The 16,781-nt window shown below is 37.6% G+C and overlaps 1 protein-coding gene across 1 annotated transcript in view; it reads left to right on the plus strand.

Annotated features, from left to right (window-relative positions):
* Window positions 1-16,649, plus strand: part of SMC1B (structural maintenance of chromosomes 1B) — a 28,228-nt gene extending 11,579 nt beyond the window's left edge. Inside the window, exons 12-25 of the mRNA XM_009095104.4 lie at window positions 735-881; window positions 1,467-1,604; window positions 2,091-2,207; window positions 4,658-4,764; window positions 5,513-5,654; window positions 6,415-6,560; window positions 7,672-7,825; window positions 9,212-9,310; window positions 10,281-10,437; window positions 11,136-11,290; window positions 12,657-12,808; window positions 13,197-13,266; window positions 15,073-15,183; window positions 15,421-16,649. Coding sequence (XP_009093352.2) covers window positions 735-881; window positions 1,467-1,604; window positions 2,091-2,207; window positions 4,658-4,764; window positions 5,513-5,654; window positions 6,415-6,560; window positions 7,672-7,825; window positions 9,212-9,310; window positions 10,281-10,437; window positions 11,136-11,290; window positions 12,657-12,808; window positions 13,197-13,266; window positions 15,073-15,183; window positions 15,421-15,531 — 1,806 coding nt within the window. The 3' untranslated portion in view covers window positions 15,532-16,649. The remainder of the gene's footprint in view (window positions 1-734; window positions 882-1,466; window positions 1,605-2,090; window positions 2,208-4,657; window positions 4,765-5,512; window positions 5,655-6,414; window positions 6,561-7,671; window positions 7,826-9,211; window positions 9,311-10,280; window positions 10,438-11,135; window positions 11,291-12,656; window positions 12,809-13,196; window positions 13,267-15,072; window positions 15,184-15,420) is intronic.
* The last annotated feature ends 132 nt before the right edge of the window (window positions 16,650-16,781 follow it).

The following is a 16,781-nucleotide window of genomic DNA, read 5'->3' on the forward strand; positions in this document are numbered from 1 at the left end:
GTCCAAATATGGGTCTAGGTATAGTCCTTATTAGGAGGAGTAGGAGGGATGGAAAATCATGCTTCTAAAACGGTCTGATTTAAAAACACAGACTTTAGCAAGCAGATATTTTAAAGAATTTGGAAAGATAGAGTATCTTGGTTGTAGATATAGATTATGTTAAGGGCTGCAATCTTCTCTGTCACTTCCTGCAGTTCTTTCTTCTTATTCCTGTCTCTATTGCTGCAGACAGTATTTTATTCACTTAATTAACCTTCTAAAATTTTGATTAAGAGAGCTTTAAGTTGAAGGTGTGTGTGAAGTCATTTTTACTTGAAATAAAGTCTCAAAACCACCCATGTTCTTTAGAGAAATGTACAGTTTGACTTTACAAACAAGCTGTTCACCTTTACTCTGTTACCATGTTGCTTGTTCTACCAAGTTTAAAAGGTGTCTGTTCTACACCTTTTAAGTGCAAGTATATACACCAGGGGCTATGTGCAAGGAAATTACACAATTTCATTTTATTTTCTGATCAGCTGTAGTACCAAAATGTGATTACTCCTAAGAAGGAACAGACTTTCTCTTTGCTTCAAATGCCTTGTGTTAGCAGGTTTGGAAGAGAAAAGAAAAATTTGAGGCCAACTCAAATGTGGTTGTTACTTGTTTTACTGCCATATCTTGGTCACCAGTGCATGGGATACTTTGGCTGGGGTTTTCTCTGATTTATTTGGATATAACTTATTTTCTTCCAGACAGTGTCTCTTGATGGAACTTTATTTTTGAAATCTGGAGTGATTTCTGGAGGATCAAGTGATTTAAGATTTAAAGCTAGATGTTGGGATGAGAAAGAAATTAATAAAATGAAAGAAAGAAGAGATAGCTTGATTACTGAGTTAAAGGTAGGTCTCTTAAAAGCACTTCACTGCTGAAGTCATGCTGTGTCTAACTTAATTCAGCTCTGGGAAGGTGATTTTCTAAAAGTATAATTTGCAAAGCTTCTAGAAGATGCAGACAGGACATAATAGCTGTTCATCCTCTTCTAGTTATTAGTGAACTCTGCATCTGAGTTCTTAGCTGTGGTTCTCAGTTCACAGGCAGAAATACAGGACAATGCTGTTGGTCCAAGCTCCCTCCAGGTAAACATTAAGAGTACCTGAAGACTTGTAATGAAAATGACAATATGGTTGTGTAAACATGGGAATGTTGGCATGAACCAAAACCTGCCAGTGTAAAATGATTTGTCATACCTTTAGTTGGCTTTTTTTAAGAGGGATGGAGTTGTAATTTAATCTGCAAGCAGATACTCTCTTGGGAGAAATAAATCCATTATGATATTAATATTGCATATGACCTGTGCTATCAGCCTTTACCTTGAATGAGGCCTAGGTCAGTGGGGCTAGCTATAACATCTGAAAAACAAATAATTTTCAAACAGTTCATCTTTTGTTTAAAAAGCTTCTTTTCCCACCATAACACTTTCCCAGGACTTAATGAGGATCAGACGGAAGGAGGCTGACTTGAAGCAGTTGCGTGCTCAGTGCCAAGGAACTCAGACACGACTTAAATATTCACAGAGTGAATTAGACCTTATTAAAAAGAAACATCTTGCCAATCTCTTCATGGTATAATATTATAAAGTCTTTATCATTTTCATGTTTAATAATTGTATTAACTGCAATTACTGATCAAGTAATACTACTTTCTTACATAGTTTTTTTTATTCAGGTAAAGTTTTACATACAGAAGTTTCAACTGAGGAATTGATAAAATACTAAAAACAAAGATTGCAAAGTACTTTACATTAGGCTTTTTCTATTGTGGTTTAAACCTTGTGTTTCTGTTAAACTTGGTTTATCATCTAGTAACCTTCAGAAGTCTGTAAGTCAAAGTGCACTTTATGTGGTACTTATTTTGCTTTTCCACTTGTTAAAACTGTAATTGTTACATGCAGATTGGCAGTAATAGTGGCTAAGTGGCATTTGAGAAGAGAATATTTAATGTTTTTAATCAGAAAAAAAACTGTTAACCTGGAACAGAGCTGTCCTTTAATTTCTAGAAAGTTGATCATCCTATTGAAAAAAATTACCATCTTTTTCCTTTCTATCTAGGAAAAATCAAAACTGGAAAGTGAACTGGTAAATATTGAGGCTCAGCATGATATGCTGAATGAAGGAATAGTGCAAAGAAAAGAAAAAATAAAAGAGTTTCAGAAAAAAATTAATGAGGTAATGCCTTCTGTCAGAGCTTTGAGAGCTCATGCTCTTAGGTTACAGAAGCTTAAGTTTTACTGATGTTTAGAACTGGACGACTTTTAACTTTGTAAACTGCTTTGTCAACAAGGCTTGTACAGTATTCCAGTAATCTCTCCACATCCTCTACCTTTCTTACCAAGGTAACTGAACAGAGGATGTTAGTGTATATGAGTCATGGCTTTGCAAATCAGTTTCCTTAGAGTCAAAGTTCTGTGGCTGTCAAGTGCTAAACACAAATCCAACCAACCAAATCCATCTATGTCTCAAGTAGATGAAGCTTTGCTTAATATATACAGCTTTCTAGAGCTGAAAACAGTCCTCAGCACTATGAGAGGGCTTTGTTCTGAACTCTGCAGGTGATATGTCTGGGGGATGGCCTGTCTGCTTGGAAAGTAGATGAAAAATAGCATATTCTGAAGGTTTCTTTCTCTTGGGAAGTAGCCAGTATTTGTTCTTGATTCTTCTCTCTGCTCTGATTACCCTGGGAGTGGCTGAGGTGTGTGTGATGATTGTCAGCAAATTCCTATTTCACTGTTCTGGGAGGTTGGTTTGTTTCTGTAGAGGTTTTCTTTTTGTGATGATGTTGTTTGTTTTTTTTCTTTACTGGGTGGGAAGAAGGTTCTTTTGGGTTTTTTGCATGTTGTGGTTTTGTGGCTTGTTTTGGTATTTTGTTGGTTTTTTTAAAACCATTGTATACCTGTATTCAATTCCAGTTCATGCAAGATGAAGCTAGCCTGTGAAAAAACTTGAGTGTTCTTTGCTCACCCTCTCTTTTGAGGTGTCGGTGATGGAGATTATGGAGTTCTTGTTCTATCCCCACCTGACCAAGGGTTATCTGTTACAGTACTAAACAGGTTTTGTCTTTAGAATCTGCTCCTGTCTGCTTCTTATCAGCAACAGGAAAAGTTTTCTGTGATATGTGATCCACCACTTAGGTTTCTCAGCTGGTTTTTTGTGTAGACCCTTTGGCCAGCTCATCCCTCAATTTCCCTGTAATTTATCAATCTTCTAGTGGTCCCCAGAGCAGTTCATACAGACAGTGGACAGATTGCAGAGCAGGGTTGCCATGAAGAGACTAAAGGCATTCAGCAGTGAAGGGAATGTTAGTAAAGCCTAATGGAATGCCGAGAGGGGTTCCCTGCTGTGTTCTGCTAGAGTAGACAGTAATTGACCTCTTGGGGAAATAGGCACCTCATCTCTACCTGTGTTTTGAAGCTGCCTTTGCTCCTGCTCTAGTCAAACAAAGAAATCAGGTATAAGCTGTAGAAAAATGGTGCTGCAGTGTTATCTGGGAAGTGCAGAGCCCAGGACTTTGATGCTGGTGTCAATGTATATTGTTGGAGAAGGAGACATTCCTCACCACTGTCTGCAGTAACTCAGGCTGTATCGTACATCTGTAATTTAGTTCCTGGCTTCTGACCCATTCTCATCAGTCAGTCTGGGATTAATCTGTGACTGGAATTCTACATGTAAGAACAAGCCAAAATTGCTGCCTGTTCTCTGTCTTGCTTGGGGTGCAGGCATGAGGCAGTGCAGATGTCTGTAATCTGCAAACACTGAGGAAGTTATTGATAGTTAACTGTCTTAGAATTCCAGATGCAGGAACTTCTCTTTTGCTTGTTCTGAAAAAAACAAAAACATAGAGGCTGTCATTTGGAGCCAGTCATCAGTTTCCAGGGAGTAGTGTAACTTGGACAGTATAACTTGGTTTGATGTAGTATTTGATACCTGGCTAAAAAATCCTGAATACTAAAACAATAAAAATAATACCAGGCTTTGACCTGTAGAGTTCTTTTAAAAATTTGTTCAGTCCATTGGGATTCCTTTTAAATAGGATTTTATAGGAATGGACTGTTGCTATTTCTTCCTTCAGTCCAGCCATATACAATGTACTTAGTATATGCCTGCTTAAATTGTAAAAAAAAATTTTAGAATTGATTTTGACTGATGCTTTTGCTAGTATATGCTGTATAATTAGGAAATTAGCTATTCCATGGCAGAGTTTTTTCTATGACTTTTCTATAAACAGAGCATAGTAATTAATATTTATGGATCTCTTGAAAGGATTCAAATAAAGAACTGAACTGCAACTCCAAGAAATCTAGTGTATCTGATTAGTGTCCTGTCTAGCTTTCTCTTCTTCAGCTGTATGGGAACAACAGGCAAAACCAGGGAAGCTGGTTACACTGTGATGACTTCTGTTTTCAGAATGACCAGGTGCTGTCTAGAAGAGCTTAGATTGGAGTTACATATGCCTTATGTCTGGCATTGGGACTGAAAGTGTTTTTTGAAAATTTCAAGTACCAATTACTTCTCAGTAGTTGTTAGGTGTTTTCTTGAAATACCTTAAAAATCTAGTCTGTAGCATGGAGTGAGTTCAAAATAGTATAATCATTTTTTGTTCCATTTCTCTGTTTTCAAAGGTTGAAGATGTTGTTTTCCAGGAATTCTGTGAAGAAATTGGTATAGAAAATATTCGTGTGTATGAACAAGAGCATGTGAGACAACAAGAGGAGATTGATAAGAGAAGGTGGTATCTGTCACTAAAATGTAAACCAGTGGTTGGTATTAAATTGGGCACACTGGAGAAACTCCCTCACAGGAAATAACACAAAGTCAAAGGAGAATGTAGAAGGTTCTCCTTGTCACTGTTAAGCCACTGCTGTAGATTAGTTAGAAAAGGATCAGTTAGATCACTGCTGTGGTTTGGATTTGTTAGAGTCAGTAACAGCTTGCAACAAACTTAAAAGGTAACATTTACTATTTTGGTAGCACTATTGTAAAACAATAAAAAATAGCTTTCTAATATCCACATTAAAAAGTGGCACTATCCAAGGTTGAAGGGTCACTCATGTGTGAATAAATCTTAAGGAAAACTTGGTGTTAAGATGCAGGTGTTTGGTATAGGAACATACTCTTGTAAAGAAGACAGGTTCTTGAGTTTTCACAGGTAACCTCAGCTAGTGTTTCTCTCACAGACATGTGTCACTGCACCACAGATTTGTATCTTAGAAGGAGAATGTTAAAATGAGCTGATGGTTGAAGTTCAGGTGTCACTTTCCATATTGATGTGGCTATATGCTATATTGTATTTGTTTAACCAGTATCACTATATCTTTGTGACTTCCCATATATTCACAGGATGTGGTGTAGTAGAATCAATGTAATGCAGATTTTTGTGTATACATAGAAGATACATAATGGTATCTGAATAGAGTCCAGTCACAGGTAATAGCCTGCTTTTTAAGAAATGGTTTTAAATTCTGTACCTTGACTAGACTGGAGTTTGAAAATCAGAGGACACGACTGAACATTCAGCTGGAGTATAATCGTGATCATCTACAAAAATTAACAAACTCAGTCAGCAGGTTGAGGGAGACAATTCATAAAGATGAAGCTGAGATTATCAAGCTACAGAAGGTAATAATAAAAACAATTTCTCTGTCTCTGTAATTCAGTATATTCTTTCCTCTCAGTTTCAATTCTGAATAAATGTAGTTGATGCTGTGGATTAATTTTTCAAGGGGTTAAATCAGGGTTGACTTTGTAGTTGCTTAGAAAAATGCAGATGCATATTAGCTTTGGAATAAACTGCCATATTTGAATGCTTATTTATTATTAAAAATAAGCTTACTAAAAATTAAGTTTTGGATTACTGTCTGTACAGTATTATTTTATATTTTGTTCAGTTAATGTGTTCTCTTGATACGAAAAGGCAACATGCAAATATAGATAAAAGCAGCAGCATGTGGCTCAGATTCAGCAAAGATTTTATGAGTAAGAGAAGCAACTCTGGTGCTTTACATCTTTAAGCTACTTTACAGCCACTAATACATTTGAAATAATGCTATGAAACCAATTTAGATTTTTAGTTGATGTAGTATGTATGGGTTCCTCTTTCAGTGTTCTTTATTCTGTCCTGTGCTGATGGTGCTTGTTAAAGAAACAAGCTTGTGCTTGTTCACAGAAAAGGGAAGGAGAAGATACATGCTTTGAACAAAAAACAAAATGTGAAATGTATAAAACTGCCACAAAGTGGGGGAAACCCCCCCCCAGTGCCTTACAGATCTTCTCTGTAACACATTTGAATGTAACAGGTTTAACTCCTGCTTTCTGTATAGTGGAGGTTCCAGATCTACATTCTTGGTGGGAGGTTAAAAATCTAAATATTTCTATGCAGGATGAGGAAAAACTTCTAAAAAAAGTGAATGGACTTTTGGAGGAGCAGCAACACCTTAAGGATAGATTAAGGGCTCATAAAGCTGAGCTTGCAAAAAGCCAAAATGAAGTTGAAGAGTTCAGAAAGACGATGTTAACTCTTAATAGGTAACTCCTACTTCTACTCCTGGGAAGATGATTAAAGGGATAATACTTAGCATGGATTTACTGATCACTTGTTTGGATTGATCTGGTTTTGTTTTCTTGTGAAAGATTTATTAGAGACATAGTGATTTGCATCTACAGTGTGCCTTAGTTTAACAGTGTTTCTAATTCAGTGTGTGTGAAGGAGAGTAGTTCAAGAGGGCCATCCCATAAACCATACAGAATTATTTTATTATCTGCCTAGTTTTAGGTCTCACTGTGATCTCTGAGCACAGATCTCTCCTCCTGTGTGGTGAATATGAAGTAGCTTACAGCTTGATTGGCAGCATGTGAAGTTCCCTCGCAGTTCCACAGTTCAGTTTGAGTTGTACAGTGGGTCTGATTAATGGGAACATTTTCTTTTCCAACTTCATTGTTATTTTTCCAGACTTTTCATATGTTGGATACCTTAAACTGATACTAACTTTAGGTCAATTTTTTTCTCCTATTGTAATATTAAATCAACTCCCTAGTGGACAGTTAATACTTCAGTTCTGTTGTGCTTATTACCGATGTCCCTTAATCAGGAGTCATCACTATGTTTAAAAAACCCATCACATTGGCACAGTATAGCTATGTAAATTTGTGGAATTTTCTGTTAACTCATGACTATATGCCTCTTAATTTATGTTTTGTATAATTTTAACAGTGTTTCTGCTGATTGTAACTTGATGCTACCAGAGGAATTGGTTGTAAAGAATCAAGCTGTTTCAGGGAGAGTAATGGTAAAAGATACTTGGTTACCTGTTAAAGGATCAAATCTCCATACATGTTAACTAGAGCTGAACAGAACAGAAGTAGTCTGTAATTAGGAAATATGGGTATTTGAATGTGCTTTTAAGTGAACTTGGCAATGTACTGAGACTGAGGCTCCCTCTGGAGTAATTCAGGAGAATGGAGGGGATGGCAGAAGTACCATTTTCCTTTATGTTTGATGGGGGTTATTGAAGAAGAAACAGCCCTCTTGGTTCTTGGGATCTGTTTTCTATGCTGTATTTTTCATGCTGTTTTTCTTGGATGTTATTAGCAGTGATGTTTCCATTCTTGAGTTGTTTTGTGCCTTTTGTGCATGTAGAGAAGCCACAAAGTTGCAGAGGGAAGCTACAGCTCTAGAAACCTCACTGGAAGAGATGAGATTAAGGAGACATAATCTGCTGCTTGAATGCAAGGTGCAGGACTTGAAAATCAAGTTACTGTCTGGATCACTGGACGACATCAGTGAAATAGAGGTACCTAAAGTGTTTACAGAAGATAGATATCATGGAGGAGCACTTACTGATGAATTTAATTTTTCTTTCCTTAGAGGACTGTTTCTCTTACATAGTAATGTTCAAACCAATGCACTCAATTCATGTGATCAGGTCTCTTTAATTTAAAACAAGGATTTATTTTTATTTTTGTAGACAGAAATACTGTTTGCAAGTATTTTTGCTTGTGCTGGAAACATAAAATCTTGTTGTACAAGATTTCTTGTTGGTATGAAAATAAGAGGATACACAGAGGTCAGTTCAGAAATGTAAATAAATATGGCATATGCCAGGGTTGAGATCATATTTGGTCTATCATCCATAATACAAATGCTGTAAATAAAATCATCCTTTTGGTTTCAGTAGATGTAGATACTCAGAGAAATCAAGGATAGGATAAAATAGAAACATTCCTTCTATACCATGACTGCCCCTTACTATTTGTCTCCATCGTCCCTCTTTTTCCAATGTACCTCTTGTGAGGAGAAATAAACTTTCTACACTGTTACAAAAGAAATGAGCTGTGGGTTTTGAAGAAGTTAAAACAAGTGTGTGAATTTGGAAGGAGTCTTGTTGAACCCATTCCTTAGAAACGTGTTTTTGCTGGAGGTGGAGGATAGGTGTGAACTGGACAGTGGACAAGATGCAGGCAGTGAGGTGGGGTGGGCAGTCTGTGAAGGGAAAGAACAAGAACTGCCAGTGATCTGAGGATGTAGGAACTCAGCTCTCACTGTTTCTGAATAAGGAAGAGAGGAAACCAAGGAGGGGAGCAGAAGGAATGACAATGTGGACTCTTAACCTCACAGAGAAGACCAGCAAGATTTGGGTGTGAGAAAAAATCTTGGTGGGAAAGGAGTCTAATAATGAGAGATAGGACATGTTTCATTTGAGGGAGCATGACTGCTTGAAATTCAGGTGACAGGTAGTACAAGATTCTCTGCTCTTGCTATGCAGAACTGAAGCTCCTCAATTCTTTTGAGTTTGAGTGGAAGGAATGTCTCAGCTTACACGCTTCAGCCTTCCCTTGGAAGGGATTGAGGTATCAGTGAGTGTGCATCTTTCCAATCAGGAGGTTTACAGTATGTACAGTGTTGGGAATATGTAATAAACAGGTTGGTATTGCTTTTAACATAGCTTCAAGCTGAGCTTAGCAGATATTTTCATCTTCATTTAACGGGTGTGTGTGTTAATTAGGCTCATGAGATCTTAACTCTTCATTCCATTTGGGCCAGGGGAAGAGCCATGGATTATGTATACCTCGTACCATGTTACCACTGTCTCTTAATTTTAAAATCTTGTAATGAATTGGTTTTACAGTTTCAAAGTTAACTGTTGTATTTCTGAACTGAAATGTCCTTCATCTTACAGCCAGGAGCTGAAATAGAAGGAACCCAGGCTCTTTTAGGGATCTATGAAAGGGAAGAGGGAATTCAGATAGACTACAGCACCCTCGAAGTTGAACTAAAGGTAATCTTTTGTCTGAAATTTTTAGAGATGGAGTGTCTGATTTCTATTTTTGTGAAAGGTATTTTATTTGTTGTTTATTTTGTTCTCCACCCTAGTCTTTAAGTGACACTTGGTAAAACCACTGCTAAGCTGAAGTGCATGTGTATGTGTGCTCTGGTTTTGTACTCATGATGGAGCATTGATGTGTGGGACTTCTAGATAGGTCAGTTTCCCATGTTACTGGCTTTAACTTACAGCTTACCTGAACCACAAAAATGGAACTGAGACACTTAATATATATAATAATATATAATAACCTTAATTATAATAACCTTAATATAATAACCTTGATTTTTTTTTTCCTTCCTCCTTTACCTTCTGCCTCAAAGTTCCAACTTTATATGTACGGCTCAAAATTCCAGAACCCAAGGGTGGCTGTGGGGGTTGTTTACCTTCTGTTTGTGGTATTTGCAGAGACCAAGGCATCCCATCCTTCCCTGTCTAACAGCCCATTAGGTCACATTTTTCTCAGCAGGTTTTGTAATTTTTTTTTTTAATTTTTAATCTTGAGGAAAATAGTTAAATGGCAGAGGCTAAACACAGAACAAAGGATGAATCTGTCATCAGTAGAATTTATCTCAAAGAATTAACTGAGAACCTCTTCTTTAAAAATCAAGGAGTGAAGTACTAATCCTGCTCCTGTGTTGTATTTTAAAAAGGGAATTGAGAGAAAATAATTGGCTTCCTGTGTTTAAAGGTCTTGGGGAAGAAGAGTGAGGGCCTGGTAGACTCATTGGAAGAAATAAGACCTGGGTGGTTTTTTCAGTTGTGTTTCAAGTCAAAGTTATTAATGAGTGGGTAATTGTTTCAGAAACCATAAGTGCTTGCTGTATCAGAAACCATAAGTGCTTGCTGTATGTATTGAAATGTCTTGGCCTAAAAGCAAATTAGATTGCTCTGGTTTTTGGTTTGTTTTTTTTTTTTTCCTTAGGAACTAGAATCTGATAAAGACATAGAGGATCAAGTGAAGCAAATGCAGCAAGAAATCAAATCTAAAGAGGCCACATTAATGAAGACAGCTGCTCCAAACCTGAGAGCAGGAGAGAAGTTACAGATAGCGCGAGACAAGTTCCAAGAATCGATAGACGGTAACACTGAGTCTTTCATGTCAGGCACTTTAGTGATTCCACCCTAATTGAAATTCCTCTTCTTGGGGTTGGTCCTGCTGGCTTTGCCCATTTCAGATATTAAAGTATTTTTTTGTGCTCAAGTGTTTATCCTCAGTTATCTTTTTAATAATATGTAAACAATTTGTTAACATACACTTGAGTGTGGAGTCGTTTGTTGAAATAAAGTTTGAATGATTAGGAAGATACTTGCTCCCCACATGACATCATAAAGTGTTTTTTACTTGCTTTCTGAGAAGTTCTGACTTTAATGTTAAAAGTGCTTAAATTTTTCTTACATAACTGAAGGTATGTTGTCCAAAACTCATACATGAGCATTTCTGCAATATTAACAATGTAAGAAACTTAAGGGGTTCTGTAGCTGTACCAGGTCAGTGCTGGTGCTGCTTAGGGCCTGGTTCCCAGAAGGAATTAGGAGAATATTGTTCTTGCTCCATTCAAATGTGGCACAGAACAAATTGAATACATCACAACTTTGCTGGTTTGTGGGTCTTCCATTTGAAATTTGGAAGGAAACTCACACTATATTGATATGTTCCTTTTTCTGCAGTAAGTATTTTCTTTTATGCTGTTCATGGTACTCAGTATACATTTTTTATGTGTATTTGTTCAAAGACTTCTTAAGGAGTAATTCCTGTGATTTTATTTTTTTCCCATAGCTTTTGAGAACAGCAGAAAGGAGGCCAGAATATGCAAACAGGAATTTGAAGAGGTGAAAAAAAGAAGATATGAGCTGTTTAGCAGGTGCTTTGAGCATGCCTCCATAGCCATTGACAGGATCTACAAGAAGCTTTGCAGGAACAGTAGTGCTCAGGTGAGTTGTGCACAGGGGCTGTGCCTTGAAGGCCATACTGGATGCTTTGTTACCTAGAATAAAGCAGCACTTGTAGTTTCCAAAGACAGTCTCAGACCTTAAGAAGAAAATCACAGAAATAAAGACAATTGCCTATTCCTTCCCTGACCCTAAAAGATGTTTAGGGTCAGGGAAGGAATAGGCAATAGGCCTAAGTATGCTTGACATTAGACAGAGAGAGGTAATCTGTGAGCAAAACTGGGGACTGTTCAGCTTGGCTTAGTTTAACTCTTTGCTTTTAGCACTTGTAAATTATCAGAACACAAGTGTGAAATGTAATTGAGTACTTCAGTTAAAATAACATTGGTTTACACATCAAGTTACATTAATAATAATCATAAGTACTGACAACTGAAAATCTTAAGTCAGTGCTAGTGTTTTGTACAAGGTTTTGAAGCACCTTTTACTCCACTTTAAATATTTAGAAAACATAAACAGATGTAATACAATATGATTGCAACTTTTAAGAAACATGTAGAAAAATTCTCACAATTATCATTGTTACTTGTTCCTGTGTTAATACCGAAAGTCAAGAGGGAACTCCCAAATGCTTTGGTTATGGTAAATTCCATAGACTGTGGAATGTTTAAAGGATGTTGTGTGCTGGTATGGTTTTTTTTCATGATGTCTGTGATCTGAGAGGAGACGTTTGAAATGAGGATTAAGAAAGGAAATGTCTCTTGCCTGTCTCCAGTTACACAGAGGGAAAGAGTCTGTATTATTTTATTGTCTCTTCTATTAAAGAGAAAAATAAAGCATCTAGCAAAGACCTTACCCATCATACCTTTAGTGGTTGGGAAAATGGTGGTTCCTTTAAAATAATGCTTTTAAATTTTGTCTTTGGGAACCAAGATTCAAAGTACAGAAAAAGACTTAAATACAAGCAGTCTTTGTCCAGCTCAAAGGTAGGTTCTGTAAACTGCCTTTTTTCACCAAAAAAGGCAGTTTTGCAAATATATTGTCTTCCAGGCAAAAAAAAGAGAAGAAATCTGCCTTTGAAGTCTAACAGTTCAATAATTTTAAAAATCTAAGCAGTTACATAAAAGGTGATAAAATCAAGTTTGTTCAGTAGTTGCAAGTCTGGAAATAACAAATAAGTGGCACCATTTCCATACTGGTTTTGTTACTCTTGGTTCCTGGTTTGTTGACAAAAACATTTCCTCTGGGAACTGGATACTGCTGCTCTCAGAATGGATGAACAGCTTCCCTAAAAGGAAAGCAAACTCAGTGGTTTCCTCACTAGCTCAGGCAGTATTTAAACCTGAAAAATACCCATCTAATTAATTGGATAAATCTCACTATTAACAATAAATGTATTTGTTTCTAGGCCTTCCTTAGTCCAGAAAATCTTGAGGAGCCCTATCTGGAAGGCATTGGCTTTCACTGCGTGGCTCCGGGCAAGCGCTTTATGCCCATGGACAGTTTGTCAGGAGGGGAAAAAACAGTGGCAGCCCTGGCTCTTGTGTTTGCTGTACACAGGTGAGAGAACTGTTCTGGGATTATCCAGGGGGGAAAAAAAGTGTTGGGGTATTCTCCAAGTATCTGGGCAAGAAGGTGATAGAAAGAGACAGTGTTATGCTTATACACATGTTAAAAATTGTGCTAATGCAGTGTTCAAGCATTGCTGAAGTCCTTGTTCTTTATCTGTCATGACTTTATATAGTCAATGTAGAATTTCATGTGAATTAAAAATATTAACTGCTAATTAATTTCTTGTATATTTAATGATAAATGTTAAATTATTTAATTACAATAAATATAAGAATAATATTGCAAAATACTATCAACTTTATTTATGGATTAAGTAGTTAGAATGGTGATTAACATTTTGGTATCTCAATGCAAAATACTTCCTTGTCTTTTACAGTTTTCGTCCAGCTCCTTTTTTTGTTTTGGATGAGATAGATGCTGCACTGGACAACACAAACATTGATAAAGTAAGTTGCTCTTTTACTCACAATATCTGGTACCTTCTATAAAAGGGTGGCTTCCATTGCAGGGTGTTGGGATACAGAGATTGTTTAGCCTGACTGAATCTGTTTCAAATTAGATTGGATTTAGGGCTGAAATAATGAGTCTGTGAGAAATGGGAAAATTTTAAATTCCATAATCCAAGTGTGTTTGATTGGTCTCTAAATTTGAAGGTGAGAGGATGTGAGGAGTGTGAAGGTGTGGAGGTGTGTTGTGTAACCCTGTGTGGCACAGTCTGACCTGGAGGGCACCTGGGAATTGTGCTGCTTGGAATTGATAAGGCCTTGGAGCTTCCTTGGCTCCAAGAAGTAGCAAGGAGTGTGTCTGCACGTGGAAACAGAGTCATTCTGTCACTGGACTGTTTGATGGAATTGGCTTAGTAACTATTTTTGCATTAGCACCAATTAAGCTGTTGCTCCAGTCATTTTAGTCACATGACTTTTCTTGATTAAAACACCTTCCTTCCCTCTTGATTTCTCTTTCCCTTTTTGGCAGTATTTGTTCAATGTAGCAAGAACTGAGGTTGTAGCACAAACAGCAGAGATTGCAGCTGTGGATGGCAGCCCCTCTGAGGGGGATTATTTTGTAGGGAGGAATCCTAAAGCTCCCTGCATATGCCTGGATTTTCTTCTGTGGAAACATTCTTTTTCAGAACAGTATTTCTACTAGCATTACTGCTAATGTCAGTCTTGGTAGGGCCTAACAAACAAAAGCAGTTGTTTAAACAGCAAATATTTTAGGTTTTCCCCTGATGGCATTAACAGTGATGTGCCAAGTACCCCAGAGTTTGCTTGCAGGGTGCATCTGGAATAGATATCTGGAAAGCTCTACCACTTGTGCCTGCCAGATAGAATAAATTCCTTCTTGGAGATCACTGACTCACTGTGAGAGGTTCCTGAACCTAAATTCCCTAAATCCTCAGGATGCAAGTCTGTAAGAGGTCCTGAGGTTGTTTTAACTTTGTGCAGTGTGTTTCAGCAGCATCAGATGAGATGTAGAGGGGCTATAATGAAGATCTCTAAGGAAGTTTTAGGGTTTGGCTCTCAGTGACATGATTAAAAACAAAGGAAAATGGTACTTCTGCCATCCCCTCCATTCTTGCAAATTAATGATGTATTAAAGCAGATCTCTCACTAATTAGAACTGTACTCTGAAATTACTGTGAAGTTTGTAACTTGCTGACAAGAGTTTGTCCCATAACTTACTAACAGTTCTTCCAGTAAAAAATTAATTTCCATGTCAGGTAGATAGAAGTGTGCAGGCAGAGGACTCATTAAAAAGGTATTGTTTTTCCTTTATGCAGCATTTAATTTATATTGGGGTAATCTCACCAGTTAATAACTTAAACTTTGTACCTTTAAGTTGCATTATCATTGAGAAACTTGCTGCTGTCTGCAGTGAACTAATTTAAGATTATTATACAGCCAGTAGCAAACTTTTCACACTTTCAAAAAAATATTATTTAGGGATTTCCACCTTCTTTCTAGTTACATGAAGTAAAATTGTTATTCATTGTCATTGCTGTCTTTTTATAGCTTTATTCACTGGAATGAACCATTATTTTCTTAAATGTTTTTAAAAAGCAGCACACCTGAGGAGTTGTCTTAAAACCATGCAAAATATCTGGTTTTTCAAACTGGTTTGTTTCTCGTTTTAGCAATCATGGTGGAATTCTGCAGCTAGCACAGTTCAGTTCTTCCCTCACTATTCCCTAATCACAGCATTGTTTCAGGTTGCCAGAACTAACTGAAATACTTGGTTTCTTTCCAAAGGTCTCAAGGTTCATTAGAGAACAGGCACATGAACAGTTCCAAATGATAGTTATTTCCCTGAAGGAAGAGTTTTATTGCAAGGCAGATGCATTGATTGGAGTGTGTCCTGAGGTAACAATTAATTCTGGGTAAATAATGCTCATGGGGTTGTGGAAGTGCTGGGTCACACCTGAAGTGCTGGCTCCAGGCACACAGTTGGTGGCTGGGTGTGTCCTGCTGTGCAGGCACCAGCTTTGGGGAACATCCTTTGGGGAACTCCAACTCATGATTGCATCTCATAGTTATGAAATGCTTATTTCAAGTACCAGAAGTGTGTTTGTTACATGCTCTGCTCCTCCCTCTTCCCAGCACGATGATATTATGTTCAGCCAAGTCCTGACCCTGGATCTTACCGAGTACCCAGAGGAGGAAGAGCAGGACACAGCAGAGAAACCCAGCCGTGCTTCTCTCTTCCAATAGAGCATGGATGGTATCAGGGCCAGGTGACAACAGGAACTGGGTTCACACCTGACTGTTACAAACCTGAGTTTGAATGGGGCTATTAGAGGTTGCCAGGGAAATGTTCACTTTTCAAGTTAAAGCAGTTTTGCAAAATATTAAGGCAATCAACTGCTACTCCTTGATGCAGTTTTGTTAAGGAGTCAGAGCCTGAGGTTATTTCTGTGGTGTGCACACTGGTACCCAGAGCTTTCATTCTAAGTATTTTGGCTCTAAGAAGTGCTGCAGATTCATTTCCATAAGTAGAGTATCCCAAAGACCAAGCCTCTTGTTTTTCTTAGGAAAAGTCCATAGCTCCAGCATGCTGTTCAGGTGCTCACTGCTCCACTCAGGACCTTTGTGTTGTAGCTGCCTCTATTTGCCTTCAGAACAGGATTATTTCCTCTTTTCTAAAACAGTAAGGTGCTGGAGTGTTGGTGTTGGGTGATTTCTGTGACAATCAGACTTCAGTTCTCCACTGCAACCTTAGACAAGTATTAGTTAACTGTACAAAAACTTGGCATGCAGCTCTAGAGCTGTGATGTAACCTTGAAAAATTTCACCTCTGAGCTATTTCACCTCGTACAGAAGTGGAAAGAATGAGTCATGCTATAGAGGCACATGAAATACAGATATATAAATAAATACATTAAAATGTATTTAAAATGTTATTAAAAATGTTATTATGTAGCTGTCCCAGTACACTAAAGTTACTTTGCTTGCTGTTTTTCATCTAAGCAGATGGAAGTTAATAAATTTTTCATCTAAAGTTAATGAAGTTCTGTAAAGAAAACTGAAAGCTGGAATCACTTTATCTGGTTTATGTTCCACCTCTGTGTGTGCTGAAGAGCTTCCCTTGGTTTTTGGCTGTTAATAATTTTATCTTGTGTTCAGAGCAGGTTCCTTTTGTCCTGTGGGTTGCTTACACATACCTACCTTGTCGTGTGCTGTGAGCCCTGGGTTTGTGCTGGGCCTGTGAGGATCCTGCCTCAGGGAGGACGATTGTCTGAGCAGGAGAGTAACATGTTTCACAGGATAGAGATGTTCATCAAATACTTGTGTTATTGCCACACTTCACTGAATAAAATAATTTACTCTGAGGCAGGAGTCAGCATCAGTGCCTTATTTCAGAATCTGGTTTTGAGGATACAGTAGATGGCTCTCAGGAGGAGGAGGCTGCTGGACAAGCTACAGTTCAGCAGTATCTACAAGGGAAGAATCACCAGTGCTGG

Source organism: Serinus canaria, chromosome 1A (genome assembly GCF_022539315.1).
Source record: "Serinus canaria isolate serCan28SL12 chromosome 1A, serCan2020, whole genome shotgun sequence".
Classification (NCBI taxonomy): domain Eukaryota; kingdom Metazoa; phylum Chordata; class Aves; order Passeriformes; family Fringillidae; genus Serinus; species Serinus canaria.